The following is a 17,098-nucleotide window of genomic DNA, read 5'->3' on the forward strand; positions in this document are numbered from 1 at the left end:
GCACAAAGCCCACACTTGAACCCTAAGTATGGCGTCGCACGCCTAAAATCACAGCCCTGGGGAGGTAGAGGCAGGAGAATCAGGAGTTCAGGATCTCCTCGATCCTTGGCAACTCAGCAGTTTGGAGGCCAAGTAGAGAGGTGCGCGAGTGCGAAAGGCCTATTTGCTTGTCCCGCCTGAGAAATTTGCTCTTCTGTCAAGTCCCGGATGATGGTGGTGCTACTGGTCTGTGTGCTGACTTAACGTCCCATGACTTCGGTTCTGCCCCAGAGCTTCGGCTACCCACTGGCTCAGCCTGGGCTAGACCACCAGGCACTGAGGAGTACCAGCCGCCTGAGCTGACAGAGAAGAGAACGGCCTCTCTTCTCCCTCCCTCACAGCTTCGTGCAGGTGCATCTTTTGCCCAGGTTCCGCTCTTAGAGAAATCAACGCAGACCATTTGACCCTTTAAACAGAGGTAGGGGGTTGTGGGTGGCTTCTCAAGAGGTCTAAGGACCCCGACTTCGAAAGCAGCAGGTCCCAGAATGCTCAGGAAAGTGGCCTGAGAGTAACCAGGATGTTTCGGCCTGAATCCACGCCCACACTCTGTACCCTTCTTGCTTCCCATTGGATGGGCCTGTGTCAGACTTACCAATGGAAGTACAGAACAGGACCTCCAACAAGATGACCCTCCCTCCACATGGGAGTTAGCATTAAGTAAGGGGGGGGGGGCTGAGTCCTCCTCACCCCAGTGTTCACTATAGCCTTGTGCTTCTGTAGTGCCTTACAGACGTTTCCAGTGAGGGATTAAAAGGCTGAGGATGTAATTCTACTATAGAGTGCTTTCCTAGCACAGAAGGAGCCCTGCCTTCAATCTCCCCTCCCCCACTGTGTAAACCTGGGGTGGTGGTACACACCTATTGCTTTCAGGGGTGAAAGCAGGAAGATCCGAAGTTCAAGGTCCGTTTTGGAGGCCAGCCTGGGCTAGATGTGGCTGAGAATTGGCTCAGTGAGAAGGAGTTCCAGCAGGGGCTTGCTGACTTTGGCTCCTGCCTTAGCTCCAGCACCGGCTTTCCCTTCAGGGAGAGGATGTGGGCTGCAGCCTTTAACTGGAAACTGGGTGTGGATGTGTGGGTGTATTCCCTCCTCCGCCCCAAAGGCCGTGCTCCACCTACAAAATCACTGCACTTTCAATTGCTCTCATTCTCTGGTCAGCTTCCTCTTTTCCCTTGGCCTGTTTGCACATAACTAGTGGTATATACTATCAAAGAAGTAGCCCGGGGCATGAATGGGATGTAAATTATCCCTCTATCAGGTGGCCACTTTAGCTTTCTCTTCTGCAGGGTGGTATGAGTTGAGTATAGGCTAAGGCCGCTGACAACCATCCACCATCTTTTACTTGTAGATCTGCAAGTCTTTCTGGAAAAGGAAGAGCAGACTTTGAGGTGTGATGCCTTCCTTCAGGGGAAAGTACAGAACTTTCTTAGCCTCGGAGGCAGTAGCCCTGCTTCCTCTCTCTCTGAGGACTCTTTCTCCATCTGTCTTTTTACTTCTGAGGCACTCTTCATGTAGTCCAGGCTGGTCATAAATTCCCTATGTTGCTGAGACTGACCATGGACTCCTGATCCCCCTGTCTTCACTGAGTGCTGGGATTACAGGCATGTGCTGGCCAATACCACCTTTGTTAGGTGTTAGGGATCAGACCCAGGGTTTTGCATATGCCAGGCAAGCAGGGTACCAACTGACCTGCATCTCTAGCCCTCTTTTCCTAGCTTAATGAACCCAGCCCTCCCTGAGAGGGCTCATTAAGCAGACCTGAGATACTTGCTTTGTTGAGCCCTCGCTTGAGGTCTCAGAGGTCTCAAGGTGATTTTAGGATGGAACTGTATCTGGAGAGGCAGGACCCGGGCTAGCTGGTGGGATGGACTTCAGATGATTTCTCCTCGTCTGACGTGATGCTGGCCATCTGGGCATGGCTGTGAAACTCTTATCCAGGGCAGCAGTTTTCAAGTCGGGGCTCATTCACTGGAGATTTGGATCAACTCTTGATGCCAACATCTTTCTTGTCTGACAGGCGTGCGCCTTGACCGGGTGCGAGGAGGCCGCCAGAAGTACAAGAGACGGCTGGATTCGGAGAACAGCCCCTACCTGAGCTTACAGATTTCCCCGCCTGCTAAAAAGCCATGTGCGTACCAGGCTGGAATACCTGGCATCTTCCTGGCCAGATCTGTCTTCCCTCCCTACACTGGGTGGTGGGCAGTGTGGATCTAAAGACAGCCAACAGTGCCTGGCATTGCCTGGCTTCATCAGAAGGCCCATCTATATGGGATGACCCAAACCCCACCTCCGTGTGAAATAAGGGCCCCAGTACACAGACCTTGTCTCCATGGCTGCCCTCTCCCGTTCAGGAAGTAACTTCCCCTCACAGGAACATCTCAGTGCTCTCACCACTGTTGCTAGCAGTTTTGTGATGTTGACCCCAGCCTTATCTGACCTTCCCGTGGGCTCTGTCCCCGCTCTTCCCAGGCATTGATTGTTCACTCCCTCTTTGGTCATTGCAGTGACTAAGATTGTCTCGTATCTACTGGTGGCCGAGCCGGACAAGCTGTACGCTATGCCTCCCGACGATGTGCCTGAAGGGGATATCAAGGCCCTGACCACTCTCTGTGACTTGGCAGATCGGGAGCTTGTGTTCCTCATTAGCTGGGCCAAGCACATCCCAGGTGAGTCACGGTGGGGTGGGGGCAGGAATGGTAAGGGGCTCTAGACTCACCCTGTCCCATGGCTGTGCCTTGGATGCCTGGTCCCTGGCCCAGCGAAGCCTAGAAGACGTTTGCCACCCCTCTTTTCTAAAGACCCCTTTCTCTTCTGTGGGGTTGAAGGGAGTAGCATTTGGAAGGCTCAGCAATGTTTATGGACTGCCAGGGCGCATTAGAACCACATCTCATTTTATAGGAGGAGTTGCAATTAGAGGTTTACAATCAGAGCACCCCCCTCCCCTTCCTTTAACATTAGCTGCAGGCAGATAGAAGGAGTTAGGAGCAGGTTGGGGGAGTCAGCTCAGATTCCAATTCTAGGCCTGGAAGCATGAGGTCTGAGCCTATCACTCCGTCAAACGGGAATATGAGAAAACGACCTTTTTAGCTTAACTCACGGGCAAAATGAGGTCATGAGTCCCAGGTGTGGCATCTGGCTGGCATGGGCCAGTGTCACCTGCCTGCTCACCGTGGCCACCTGCTGGAGCTTTGCCTTGTCTCATGGGTGAGACTCCATGACAGGAAGTGCATGCACAGTGTTTCAGGCCCTGTGGGCCTCTCACTCTCTGGACCCAGACCCCCATTGTAAGCCTCTTGGTGAGTCCAGGTGAACAGTGGGAACTCTGTACAGTTCAAGGTCCTGCCCCTGTGGATTGTGTGGGAGACGGGCTGTTAGCTCTGGCAGTGAGCTAACACTGTGGCCTCTTTCTAGCTATGTGACACATGGGTTCTTCTTTCTGTGCATAGTTTTTTCCTCAGCTGTGGCCCTTTAAGTGAGCATAGCACACGTGGTAACAGAGGTGTCCAGGCCTGTGGATGCCAGCAGTCGATTGAGGTGATTCAGGTCCTGTGTGAGACTCGCACATGCCTCACGGGAAGGTACCAACTTTGGACAGGGGTTGAAGACGCTGTTGCCAACACTGACCTTTGGGAAGCCTAGAGGTTTCCTACACGGTCTCCCGGATCTCTAACCCTTGGGTGGGTTTGCCAGAGCCTGGCTAGTACGTACGCCCTTTGTAAGAAGCTCGGCCTCTGGGGATTACACACTCAGTAGTTTTGAAATCCGCCCCATGCTGACTCAGCACAGATGTGGCAACAGGCTGATGCTTAAGACACCTCAGCCTGGATTGCTCCACTAACCCCAAGCCAAATTGGGCACAGTCACCCCAGCCCAGCCCTCAAGACTACTATTCCCGGTCAGACAGGTACAGTGTCCTAGAGATGACTCTGGAGTGACGCCTGGCGGGCCGTCTCCTATGGCAGTAGTACATCTTCTTTTATAGCCCTTAACGGGGGAAGGGAGTATCCAAGGGGACTCTGGTTTCCTTGTGTCCTACAGATAGCTTTCACCTCTGTGCCAAGTAAGAGGGATAGGCAAGAATGGTTGGCAGGGACATAGGCTTTAGATCCAGACAAGCGGGGCTCCTCCTGTCCCAGCTCTGCCCTTGGTGACCTCGTGTAAGCTTTTTCTGAGCTTCGGTGTTCCCATCTGTAAAATGGGAACCACAGAGATCCCCACTAGGAGTCCCGGGAGGATATTGCTAGAACTGCTATGCCTGCCATGGTTGTCATAGTTACTAATTGAGTGACACAAACCTCCCTGCACCGGCATTTCATCCCCAAAGCAGGATTCCTGTGGATTAGAGACAGAGCAACTGAATGTGGGGGTTCATGCCTGTCATCTCGGCACTCTGGAAACAGGCAGTGGGCTAGCCGAAGGGTTGAGGCCGGTCTATTCCGCATAGCCAATTCCAGGCCAGCCAGAGAGGAAGTGAAGTAAGCAAACAAAGGCTTGCTTGTCTGTCCCATCACTGATGCCTATTTCGTATAAATCTGCGTGTTCAATCAATCACTGGGACTTGACCCTTGGGTGTTTAAGGTAAAGTTAAGTAATCAGGGTCTCCTAACACTGGTTGTAAACCTCACACTAAGGACAAAGAAAGACCAAGTGTCTTTTAAAAGCAATCTATGGGTAAGTGTTTTGAGGACGTAGAAATCTGTGCACTGTGTGCATGCAGTACCCAAGGAAACCAGAAGAGGGCGTCATCCCCTGGAACTGGAATTACAGATGACTGTGATCCTCCATTTGGGTGCTAAGAATCTATCCTGAGCCCTCCCTATAGAAGCAGCAAGTGACCTTGCTGGTGACTGAATCCCTATTTCTGATTACACAGAAGACAGGCTTACAGAGGGAGAGAAAGCAGAGGTTGGTTAGAGGGCTAACATGTTAGAGCCTGCCCCAAGCCCATGTTGAGTCTTGTTTATTCTGGTCAGGAACACTCAGAAGGGAGACTTTCCGACTGCCTGGGACTGGAGTTCTGAAACTGTCTTTAGACACTGGGTGGTGGCTCGCCCTTCCGTGTCTTTAGCCTGTGGTCTAACAACCAGAGGCACAGAAGGCACTTGCTTGCAGAGTAAGCACCGGACAGTGGTTCTCTCTCAAGATGGGGCTTAGACAGAGTTGTAGGGGGTACCCACTCATTAACCAGAGGTGATCTGAGACACCACCCCCAGCCCAGAAGCCTGAAACCTCCAAGAGGTTCCCGTGTCTGAAACCCATATAGATTGAATTTTTATCATCTCACTGACTAGATTTTATTTGTTCTTTGTGTGTCTATGTCCTGGTGCCTCTTCTGCACCTGGGACCATTAGTGAGTGAACTGAGGTCCACCTCAGCATAGCTGTGCACTGCATACATACCCTGATACTCGACTTCACAACTGAGGTGGCTTCCTGGGACAGCATGGGGGAGGAGCACATACCACTTGTCTACACCAGAAAACAGCCAGATTGATGTATGGAGCAGAGTAGCACAGGCTGACAGAGGTCACACAGTCCACAGAATGTTGCAAAACTTAAAACTTACAATAAATTTATTTCTGAAATTTTCTACCGCATCTCAGTAAAATCTAGAACTAGGAGGGCCGACTAGCTTTGCTCATCCTCTTCTGTTTGGGAGATGAGGATACTACTGTAGCTTTGGCTGGCTTTGAAGTTGGGCTCCGCCTCCCTTCTACCTCTCCCTCTCAATGCTGCAGTCACCGGCTCAGTCAGAATAGTAACATTTTGCTCGGTTCTTGTTTGGTTACACTATGTTGCCCTGAGTTGAATTTTTTCCAAGTATTGGGCTTCCTGGAGGGTAAGCCCTAGGCGTGAGAGGGGCAGCTGATGAACCGTGTGACCCAGAGATGAGAGCTGGATCCTGAGGCCGCTGGAGCTAGGCTGCTGGAGCTAGGCTGCTGGAGCTAGGCTGCTGGCAGCACACAGTGAGTGTGGCTCTCCTGTGTCTTGTCCCGACGTCTGCCCCTCCCCGGGCAGCTTGGATTCCACCTTGGCCAACAGAACCTTCATCAGGAGTCCCCACTCCTGCCCAGCCCAGGCTGCTATGTGCAAGGGGGTCCCCAGAGGCCTCTTCAGGAAGGCTCTCTGGACAGCCTGCTCCCAGGGAACCGCTGTCTGGCTGGATGAAGGATGAACCGCCGAGCAGCAGCAGCTGTGTCTGAAGTGGCCCCAGATCCTATAATTACATCTCCCTTTATTACCTCTCTAATGGCCCTCCAGGTCGGCAGAGACTATCATAAATTAGCAGATTATGAACTCCACTTGCCACAAATTATGTGCTCCCCCCCCCTCCTTTAAATTGTAGCAGTGCAGAGTATCAGTGGGGGGATGGGGCCTGCTGTTATTAGATCCACTGGTGCAGATAAGGCAGTTTTCCCGGGGAAGGGGAGCATACGGAGGGAGGCCTGAGAGCCAGGGTGTCCAGGACTCGGTAATGCCATCCAGGGTGAGCAGCAGGCAGGGACCGGTCAGCCATGCTGGTCCTGAGCCCTGGCCCCCTGAACCGCTCTAGGACTTTCTGCTCAAGGGACCTTGCTGGCCCAGATCCCAGATGAATTGTTGGAGGCCCAGCCCAATTGGAAACACAAGTGCAGGGTGTTTTCCCAAAGGTGCTTGTGTTTTACATGACAAGAGAATCTGCTTGTCTGCTAAGACCAGGTGTAACAGAGGTGAATGTGGAAAACCTGGAGTCATCTGGGAATGGAGGGCTCAAGGGAGGGAAGGGAGAACACAGCCAGCCAAGGTGTGTTCCCTCCCCCCACGGGCTCACATTTTAACACTGTATCACCCTACTTTATCACCAATGATAGATAGTAGATAGTTACTTGCCCTACTTGGGTGCTAAGCAGACCAAGAAGGCTTCTGTGTGTGGGCACATTTAACCTCTGCACCTCTAACATGGTATTGTCAGTCCCATTTTACAGAGGAGTGTAGATACACAGGGTCAGAGAAGGTGGCCTCGCTTAGGGTCAACCTTTGGTGGCCAGCGGAGTGACTACTTTGACCAGTTGGCTCTGGAGTCTGTGCATTCAACATGCCTTTGCACATCTACATAAATAGTTCTCCCTCGCATGTTGGGCTGATATAATTAATACATGTGTCACACATTACATTTCCATAGTTTTCTGCCTGGCATATTTTCTGCTCGTGAGCCCGCAACAACCCCTCTCTCACCTCCACCCTGGTCTTCTCCTGGAGTTAACTAGCCCCATTTCCTCTCGTAGTGTTTCTTTTCTCAACTGTTAGAAAGCATTAAAACGGTTTCAAGTAGTGACTGCACACACTTGGCTGCTGCCTGGTGGCTGGCATGCCGCACGCATGTGTGCTGGGGTTTTCCGAACTCTGTCCCGGACCTCTCAGATGCTGGAGAGGGAGGGAGGGACTCCCTCCCAGGGGTGAGCCTGCTACTCAGACCTCACACCCAGCTGGCCCAGCTTATGAAAGTTAGTTAGCCTTCTGAGCGGTCTCTCCCACAGCAGCCTAGAAATTTCCAGGTAGTTGTTGGCCCCTCCACCCTCCTGCTCCACCCCCAACCTCGTACATGGGATCTAATGGGCTCTCTAAGCAAATGTTTTAGGTTGTCTTCCTGCTATCCCAGGGGCAGGCTGTGGCATCTGTCAATCTTCTGCTGTGACTGCTGACCAGGATGGGCGGGTAGGAAGGCGAGCATAGGGATCAGGAACAAGTCTATACCTCTGTGGGGTTTCCCTTCAGAGCTCAGCCCCCGGGAATCCTGCAGCGAGCGATTCCTGGACTCCCCTTAGCATCACTACAGGTTGCATGTTCTCAGAACCTCCAGTCTTCGTTTTTTCTTTTTAAAAATTTGTTTGTTTGTTTGTTTGTTTTTAGTGGTTTTTTTTAGACAGGGTGTCTCTATATCTCTCCCTGGCTGTCCTGGAACCTACTCTGTAAACCAGGCTGGCCTCAAACTGAGAGATTCACTTGGCCTCATAGTTTATGGCCTCATAAAGGTGTGGGTCGCCCCATGGTTGATGACATTTAGTGACATGCGACATGGTCTCCACGGTAAGCCTTGGAGTTATGGTGTGAGCAAGCCATCTTCAGTCTTGCAGAGGCCATGCCTTGAGGGATGAGCCTCACCAGCGTGTTCCCAAGCCCAGAGCCTGGCTGTGCCCGACTCCCGGCATCTCTGCTGCCTTCCCATGTGCCTCCTCCACCCTCCCCAGTCCTTCTGCTCCAAGCCTACCCCTCCCTGTGCGGTCTACATCTTCCCCACCCACACCCTCCCATGTGGGCTGATTGGTATCTGTTAATTAATGTCACCCAAAGCCTCTCCTACTCACGGACCTGATAAGGGAAATTGGATGTCCATTTCTATCTTTTATTACCTCCAGCTTCCTACCCCGCCCCCCAGCCCCACCCCCGTAGCCACATACCCTCTGTGGTACTACTGGGAATGTGGGCAGATACACACAGTTTAACCCCCGTGTTCTGTCCTGTCCACCACCACCAACCCAAACCCCCACGGAGGCACAGTCACTAAAGCGCCCACTGGTTGGTGGGTGCACTCCTGCTCTGCGATTGGTCACCCATGGAGCCTGGCAGTTAGGAGGTGATCCAAGACAAAGGTTGTATAGACAGGTCCAGGGCCCATAATGGGTGGACTTAGAAAATGAAGGCAAGATAGTTGGCCTTCAGCCTCAGGTCCAAGAGGGAAGGGACTTACCCTGGGTGGGTGACAAGAAAGAGACCACTGCACAGGCCCTAAAGGCCATCCAGGCACTGGGCAAATCCAAAGAGGAGATGGAAGTAATAATGACTGCAGGGAAGGATAATGGTAGCCTCCTCCGTCATCCTTGGCAGAGGGATGCTGGCCTACTGTGTGCCACACATACAAATGTGAGGTCTTCACACATACATGCCTTTCGTCCTCTTGACACCTCTGTGTCGTGAGCAGTGACTAGGCAGGGCTAAGTCCTACGCTAGCAAATCCGTTCACTGGCAGGGACTACCCAGAAACGAAGCCCTTGATTTCAAATTGCACATGGCACATTGTGGGAATGGCTTTGTGGACTCTTCCTTTTTCTCTCACTCTTCTATGGCATGGGAGTTGGATTCAGAGTCTTACACAAGTTAGGCCAACTTGTGTAACTCAACAACTGCTCTATACGCTCACTATATGCTCAACTACATGCTCAGCCCGGGTTGGTTTGTTTGTTTTGCTTGAGACAAAGTCGGGCTTTGAACTCCAGATCCTCCTAAGTACTGGGATTATAGGCATGTATCCTTCGTGTCCAGCCGTTTCCTTCTCTTAATAAATCTTTAGAATTTGACTAATCCGCTGCCATTTCTGAGCCTCCCTGAGAAGTTCCTGCTTCCTGTTTAGTGGTTATGATGGCAGAGATTAGCAACCTTACCCTTTTCTGTTGGCTTTTCAGGCTGTTCAGTGACTTTGTCAAGTCCACACACACAGTTCAATCTCAGCGTGTCACCCTCCCTGTCACCCTCGCCCGGCAGACACAGTCTTAACATTAATAAGAACTCATGTATTCTATAATTGTCTTCCCGCGAGGCGCCCATCCAACCACTGTCTGGAGCACACTCTGCTCTTGTGCCCACTCTTGTGCTCACTCCAATGACAAAGAGGCTCAGCTTTTTGCAGAAGTTACAGGCCCTCACCAAGGTCCACCCACAGCTAGTACATGGGCAGTCAGGGTCAAGCTCAGGCAACCTTACACAGTACATTGGACAAGGCAGTGTCATGGAGCCCTCAGTCTTAGTTAGGGTCTCTCTATTGCTGTGATCAAACACCACAACCAAAAAGCAAGCTGAGGAGGGAAGGATTTATTCAGCTTACACTGACAGATCCTTCGTAGTCTGTCCTTGGAGGAAGTCAGAACAGAACTCAAGTGGGGCAGGAATCTGGAGGCAGGAGCCGATATGGAGGTCATGGAGGGGTGCTGCTTACTTGCTTGCTCCTAGTGGCTTGTTCCACCAGCTTTTTTTTTTTTTTTTTTTTTTTGGTTCTTTTTTTCGGAGCTGGGGACCGAACACAGGGCCTTGCGCTTCCTAGGCAAGCGCTCTACCACTGAGCTAAATCCCCAACCCCCGGCTTTCTTAAAGAACCCAGGACCACCTGCCCAGGGATGGTACCACCCACAATAGGCTGGGCCCTCCCCAATCAGTCAGTAATTGAGAAAATGCCTTACAGTTGGATCTCATGGAGGCATTTCCTCAACTGAGGTCTCTCTGACTCTAGCTTGTGTCAAGCCGGCACACAAACAGCCAGTGCACACTTTTAACACCTATTTCCCTTCCCTGGAGGGAGGAGGGTAGCATTCGTAAGTACTAGTGCCCAGAGCACATCTGCTGAGTCTTCTCAAGGGAGAGTGATGACAGTCTAGGCAGCCAGAGAGTGCTCACAGGCTGTCTTTGGAGTCTTGCCTTCCCAGCAGCCTCTGCCCAGGCCATGGATAGCTGAATCCTCCTTCCTGGCTGGGAGGATCTGGTATGAAAGCAGAGAGCTTCCCTGGTGTTGGAGACACCCATCTTGCCACCCACAAATCCTGCTATTAATTCAGCAGCTCCTTCAATTACATATGCACCTAATTAATCAGTGTGTCTCTCCACGCTGGGAAAGACCTAGAGCCAATGAGTGTAGCGATATTAACTGTCAACATTGACCCAGCTCTTATTATGTAAGTCTTTTCCACGAATTCTGGTGTGACTCATTTACTAAGGGGATGGCAACAGCCCCACAGGGCTCCCCCACGTCCTGCTGGGTCTGGAGATGCAAGGACAAAGTCCATTCTCGAGGCTGCCCTCCAGCAATGGCCAAGGAAGCCCATGGGACCACTTCTGATCATGGTCTTCTCCTTCGTCAGGTTTCTCCAACCTGACACTCGGGGACCAGATGAGCCTGCTGCAGAGTGCCTGGATGGAGATCCTCATCCTGGGCATCGTGTACCGCTCGCTTCCCTATGATGACAAGCTGGCATACGCGGAGGACTATATCATGGATGAGGAACACTCTCGCCTGGTGGGGCTGCTGGAGCTTTACCGAGCCATCTTGCAGCTCGTACGCAGGTACAAGAAGCTCAAGGTGGAGAAGGAAGAGTTTGTGATGCTCAAAGCCCTGGCCCTTGCCAACTCAGGTAAGGGTGGCACGTGACCCTTCTGTGGGAGCCTAACAAGCACAGCACAGGCAATAGGCGGGGCTGGCTTACTGGGCAGGTGCTGGGGAAAGAGACATATACAGGTCTACGTGTGTGAGAGTAGTGCTAGGAACACACACAGAATTGTAATCCAGTTGCAGGGCATTTATGTGGCAGACTTCTTGCTCCGGCTGGGGCCAGATGGAGCTGAGTTCAAATTCTAGCGAGAATACTGGCTGCTCTTGCAGAGGACCAGAGTTTAGTTCCCAGCACCCACACCCTTCCTTCCCAGCACTCAGACTTTGAATTCTGACTCCAAAGGATCCAACGCCCTCTTCTGGCCTTACCTGGTACTGCACACACGTGGTTCATATACATATTTGCACAACACACACACACACACACACACACACACACACACACACACACACACACACACACAGAGCATGACCTTGGTTAGCTCTGTCCTTGAGTAGGAGATATTCCCAGGTCCACCTTTAAGCACCTGTGAGTATTAAAGATCAACTAAGGATAATGCAGCCCAGGGCCAGGCCTAGAGGAAAGCCCGGTAAATATTGATTATTGTCACTGATGTTAGAACATCGGAAGAAATGGCGCTCCCAGCACACGATGAGGGAAATCTGGCTCCCAGGTGGAGACAGGCACACAGGCAGACTCCACATCTCCTCGGTCCTTGCCAGACTTTCCCCGAAAGTCTCTTAGCCCAGGAACTCCCATCCTTAGCAACTTGACTTTGTTGCTGTTCCGCTCCCCAGATTCACCCTCTGGTGCCTTTCCTGATGTAATCAGCCCCCAGCCAGGCATTGTCAGCTGATGGAGGCTTCCCATAGCATAGCAGTCTACCTTGGACATCTGTGTGGGTTCAGGCCTTGGCATTGTATTGTGTTCCTTTTGACTGCCTGCCCCCTCTTCCTTCTGAAAATCCCCTCCCCCTTCCTCTCCTTCCCCTCTCCTCCCCTGCCCTTCCTTTCCCCCTCCCCCTTCGCCCCTTCCCCCTTCCCTCCCTCTCCATAAATGACTAATCCTAAACCCCCACCTTAGGCTCTGCTCCTAAGGACCTAACCTAACACAGATTGTCGTGTTTTATTTTTTGCTGTAGCTCTATAAATGAACAGCACGCGGAATTCCATGTGTCTTCTCTGTTCCTCCCCATCCTCAGCATACTCTTTCCACTCCCAGTGTTAGATAATTTGCTGCAATTAGTAAGCCAATGAGGATTGATGCCTCTCGGGTTTTTGAAGGTTTCATCAGTCTGTCGCCCAGGCTGGCCTGGGACTGACTGTATATCCCAGGCTGATCCATGGATATCCTCCTGCATCAGCCTTCCAAGTATTGTAATTATAGGTGCATACCACCCTCTCATGGCAGTGACCCTTGCCTGCACCAGAGACTCCTCCTGTCTTCCATTGGTTTCTAAAGCCCAGTACCTTGTGGTCCAGGAAAGGAGATCTGGGTGGACATGGCCCCTGCAGGTCACTCTTCCAAGGCAGAACAGTGACCTGGGAGCCTACAGAGCATATTGGATAGATGTCTAGGAGACCAATCAGGCCTCCTGGCAGCAGTACAAGGGCCCCCCACCATGGCTAAGTGGATGGGGTGACTCAGGTACCTGGCAGAAGAGCAAAGCTCATCAGAAGCTGACCCGGGCCCCTTGAGAGTGTGCCAGCTGTCACTCACCTGCATCCCGGCCATCTCTAGGGCTCTCTGACAGCAGGGGAAAAAATTCATAGCCATTGATTTTGTAATTAACAGTTTATCAATGCCATCGATACAGACTTGCTGATGGATTGCAAAGAAATTGATCTTGCAATGTTATTTTATTTCATTTTTGGTTGAAAGCACCTGTCAATTGTGGCTCCTTGGGGAGGGTGACGGGACGGAAAATGGGGTCAGAGGTGGCTGGGGCCCAGTCCTGTAGGGATTCTGGAAAGCACAGGCTGGGAGGAGACCCAGGGGCATGCACATCACTATGACCAGCCAGCTGGTGCAGCTGCCTTGGCAGTTTGGCTCAGGTGTGCACTGGACTCGTCCACTCCTTTAAGGAATGCAGAAGGTTGGCTCAGCTCTCTCTGTCCACGCGGCAAGCTTTGGGGCTACAGTTCATGGGGGCAGCACGGGATGTTTAAAAAAAAGTGTCTGAGTAGTTCTCCCACGGGACTGGGGGATTCCCTTTGTGTTTTCCTGAGACCCGGCTGTATCCTAGTGTTTCAGACGGCTGAGTGCATGAGCTATAAACATCCCAAGCCAATGGTGCTGAGGGCCAGACCCAAGCAAGACCTCAGGTGTGCTGGGCAAGCACCCACCCCTGCTCTGCTCCTGCCGCCTCCCTCTGTTACCACACTCCTACTCCCCTTGCCTCCCAACACCTAGGTATTAACTCCTGCCCCTTTATGTCTGTTCTGCAGCCAGAGTTGTAAGGTTGGTGGCTGTACTGCATGTGGGTGATACCCACGGCCCAGCATCATCGTGAAGACATGATGGTGTTTGCAGTGATAACAGTGAGGCTTCTATGACACAGATACTTAATTGTTTTAAACCCTTAGCTGTGTTACCCTCCTAACCCTATGACGTTGGTATGGCTAGGAAAATGGGGGGCAGAAAAGTTCTATAACTTACCTAAAGTCTCAGAGCCTGAAAGTGAGGGATCTAGGACTCCAACAGTGCTAGACAGATTCCAGAGTCCCCTGAACCCCTCCGGGACATCCAACAGGTCTGCTCATGTTCCTGGTCTCTCTGGGAGGGCTGAGCTCAGTTCAGCCCTCAGTCTCTGACTCAGCCCTGCAGTGAAGATCCTCATTTTACTCTGTCAGCTTTTTGCAGAAGGCAGACAGGCTGCCTGCTGGTCTTGTCCTCCACTCCAGGAATGCCTTCCCATGCTCAACCCCTACTGACACCGACCCTCTCCTGTGCCTGCAGATTCAATGTACATCGAGAACCTGGAGGCTGTGCAGAAGCTTCAGGACCTGCTGCATGAGGCGCTGCAGGACTATGAGCTGAGCCAGCGCCATGAGGAGCCACGGAGGGCGGGCAAGCTGCTGTTGACACTGCCCCTGCTGCGGCAGACGGCAGCCAAAGCCGTCCAGCACTTCTACAGTGTGAAACTGCAGGGCAAGGTGCCCATGCACAAACTCTTCCTGGAGATGCTGGAGGCCAAGGTGTGATGGCCCCGCATGCAGACGGATGGACACGATCCACGTGGAGACTTCCACGGCCACCAGCCTCGACTTTCTCACACCTGCATCGGGGCTCTGAGCTGTCCCAGAAGAAGGGGTTTCTTGCTTCCTGGCCATGTGCAGACTCCTGGGGGGCAGCAGATGGGGAGATGGGGATGGGAGGGTGGGGGCGGGGGGCTCATCTGTCACCCGAATTTTCTTTGGTATTTTTTTTTTCCTTCTCCATGGGCAGTGCTAAGGCTTGGGCCGGGGCTGACTTCCCTTAGGGCTGGAGACCACGGGAGGAAGCATCCCTTCCTGCAAGGGATCCATTTCTGGACCACTCCATATTTAGGACCTGGAGGTACCTGGATGGGCAGGGCTTAGTGCCCAGGGCCCAAGAGACTTAGATTGGGTGCTCCTGAAGGTGTTGGTATCACAGAGGGCAGGCCCTTGGAACAGGAGGTCTCTGTGGCCTCTCCTGGGGCTCTGTGCCTCCTCAGTCTAGCTGTCTCCCTCCCCTTCCCCCTTTCTTGTCCTAGTACATCCAGCTCTCAGTGGATGCTCCTGCTAGAGTAGCCACATCCCCACCACTAAGAGGCCCCTCCCCTGCTTCCTGCCCCTACCTCAGCCAGCTGAGGTAACTCCAGGACATGCACCTGGGAACTCGCTGGCTCAGAAAAGAGTTGGGTCCTATACCCACCCTTGCCTGTTGTTTCTCCTAATCCTCTTGGGCATGGCGAGTCTAGAAACCTATGGAGAATTCAGGACCTGGCCCCATCAGAGGACACTCAAGGTCAGCAGCCTAGGTTGGGGTGTAGAATAGCCTGTAGGACAGTGAGTAGAGGGGAAGTGTCATTGCACCTTGGAAAGGAAGGAGTTCTAAAGGTCCTCTTTGGCCCTTCCCTTACCTCATAAAAGGCAAGGCCTTGTGCTGTGGGAGGGCAGCTTCCTGGTGTTTGTACCAGGACTGTTTGATGTGGCCCTCCTGGGTCAATTCCTACCAAGCCTCCTGCAGTCCGGTTGTCTTTATAGGGTGGCCCATCAACCCATCCCAGTCTTAGTAAACCCCTCGGTCCTAGGCACACAAACAGCTTTCTTCCAATTCACTCACTCAAAGGGCAGTCCTGAGCTCATCCTGGTGTTTATGGGTTGACAGGATGTCCTAAAGAAGATGAGATTCATTCTGGAAAATGGACATGGACATGCCACTTTTCTGAGAAGCCCTCCAGGCTTCACCTACTCTGATCCCTGCCTGGAGTGCCAAGGGTCCCTCTTTCAGGCTTTCTGGCACCTGTCACTGCTATTGACTCTGCTTCCCTGGTGACACTTTAGAAGCTGCTAGGACTCCAGATTAGAGGCTGGTTACTTCACATAGTTAATGCTAACCTCTCCTGAAGAGCCTTTCCCTGTCCTTTTGCCCACAAGGAATTGTATCTCAGAGCCACTGTCGAGTGGATGTCAAGGCTTTCATGCTTCTGCGTGGGCTATCCTTGTCCCTGATCCAAGGTAGATACCACTTTTGTATTAAGCTGGGTTAACTCTTAGGGGTGGGGCTTATAATCCTGGCCTCTGAAAACTCCCCTCAGCCACACTGTTTGTGTGCCCAGAATTGTGGAAAGGGGGTGTCCCCTAAGATTCCACCTATTTCTCAGCCTCCGGGACACACCAGCAAGAGTCCGACAAACGCCCACAGCTGCCCGAGGGGACACTGCTTTGAAGCAGCATCAGTTAAGTTGGCAGCCTTGCCTCCTTGGTCTACTAATGCAAGTACCTCTGTATGGGACACTTGTCACCAGACGTGGCTGCTCATCTGCTGTCCCTAGATAGAAACTCTTCTTTAATGCAAGTGAAGAGAATGGACCAGTGACAGTTGAGCACCCCGTGGGAAAGCAGGGTCCCCTGGGCACCTGGAGTCAGAGGGTAGAGCCCACTTGCTCAAAGACTAGTCAGATGAGGAAGATCTTGTGAGGCCAGGGTGCTTAAAACAGAAAACAGGAAAAAGCGAGAGAGAGGTGCTGACTGGGATTTCTTCCCCTTGTCCCCTAACCTTTCTGAAGATTCCGGATGGTTTTGGCAAGCCTCCCAGCTTTTGCGTACATAAACAGACGACTTCCCTAGGACACAGCTTGAGCAATAAAAGGCTCTCATTTGGGGATAGTTGGGTCAGACAGAGTCTGTGCCTGGTCCTTTTCCAGACTCGACTGCCCATGGGATACAGAGGCAGGCCAGGATGACAGACTTGCAACAAGGAGACAGGAGGGCCCAGAGTCCAAGCCCATGGAACAGCACCAAAGAGAAGCACTATGTGGAGAGATTGCTTTATTTTCTGATAATGATGTCGTGGCTGGAATGACTTAAGATGTATATATTTTTTAACCGGCAGTCCTTCTCGCTGTCTCGCCTCCCCGTACGTATGTGTTGTCCCACAGCCCTCATGTAAATCACATGCCCTGGGATTATCCCATCCATTCCCATGTATCTGAAATCTAATAAATAAGGAAAGGTCTGCTGTGTTGTCCACACATTCGTTGTGTGTTGGAGAGCACTGCCCTCTGGACAACATTGCCCTTAGGACTCGATAACCGGAGAGGTCAGGGAGAAAGCACTGTGCCCGAGAGGCCTCATGGGTACAGGCTGCATGGATTGTCAGTGAGTGGGACCAGCATGCCAGAGGCCCGAGGTTTAATCCCTAGCATCGCAGAGCATAAGTGTGGTCAGCAGCAGTCAGGAG

At 52.2% G+C, this 17,098-nt stretch overlaps 1 protein-coding gene across 2 annotated transcripts in view; it reads left to right on the plus strand.

Moving 5' to 3' along the window:
- The window catches only part of Esrrb (estrogen-related receptor beta), a 155,426-nt gene extending 138,553 nt beyond the window's left edge, over nt 1-16,873 (plus strand). For both annotated transcript variants that reach the window (NM_001008516.3, XM_039112056.2), the window contains exons 4-7: nt 2,054-2,164; nt 2,541-2,702; nt 10,922-11,191; nt 14,129-16,873. In NM_001008516.3, the coding sequence (NP_001008516.3) occupies nt 2,054-2,164; nt 2,541-2,702; nt 10,922-11,191; nt 14,129-14,373 (788 nt within the window). In that variant the 3' untranslated portion in view covers nt 14,374-16,873. The remainder of the gene's footprint in view (nt 1-2,053; nt 2,165-2,540; nt 2,703-10,921; nt 11,192-14,128) is intronic.
- The last annotated feature ends 225 nt before the right edge of the window (nt 16,874-17,098 follow it).

Source organism: Rattus norvegicus, chromosome 6 (assembly GCF_036323735.1).
Source record: "Rattus norvegicus strain BN/NHsdMcwi chromosome 6, GRCr8, whole genome shotgun sequence".
NCBI lineage: Eukaryota > Metazoa > Chordata > Mammalia > Rodentia > Muridae > Rattus > Rattus norvegicus.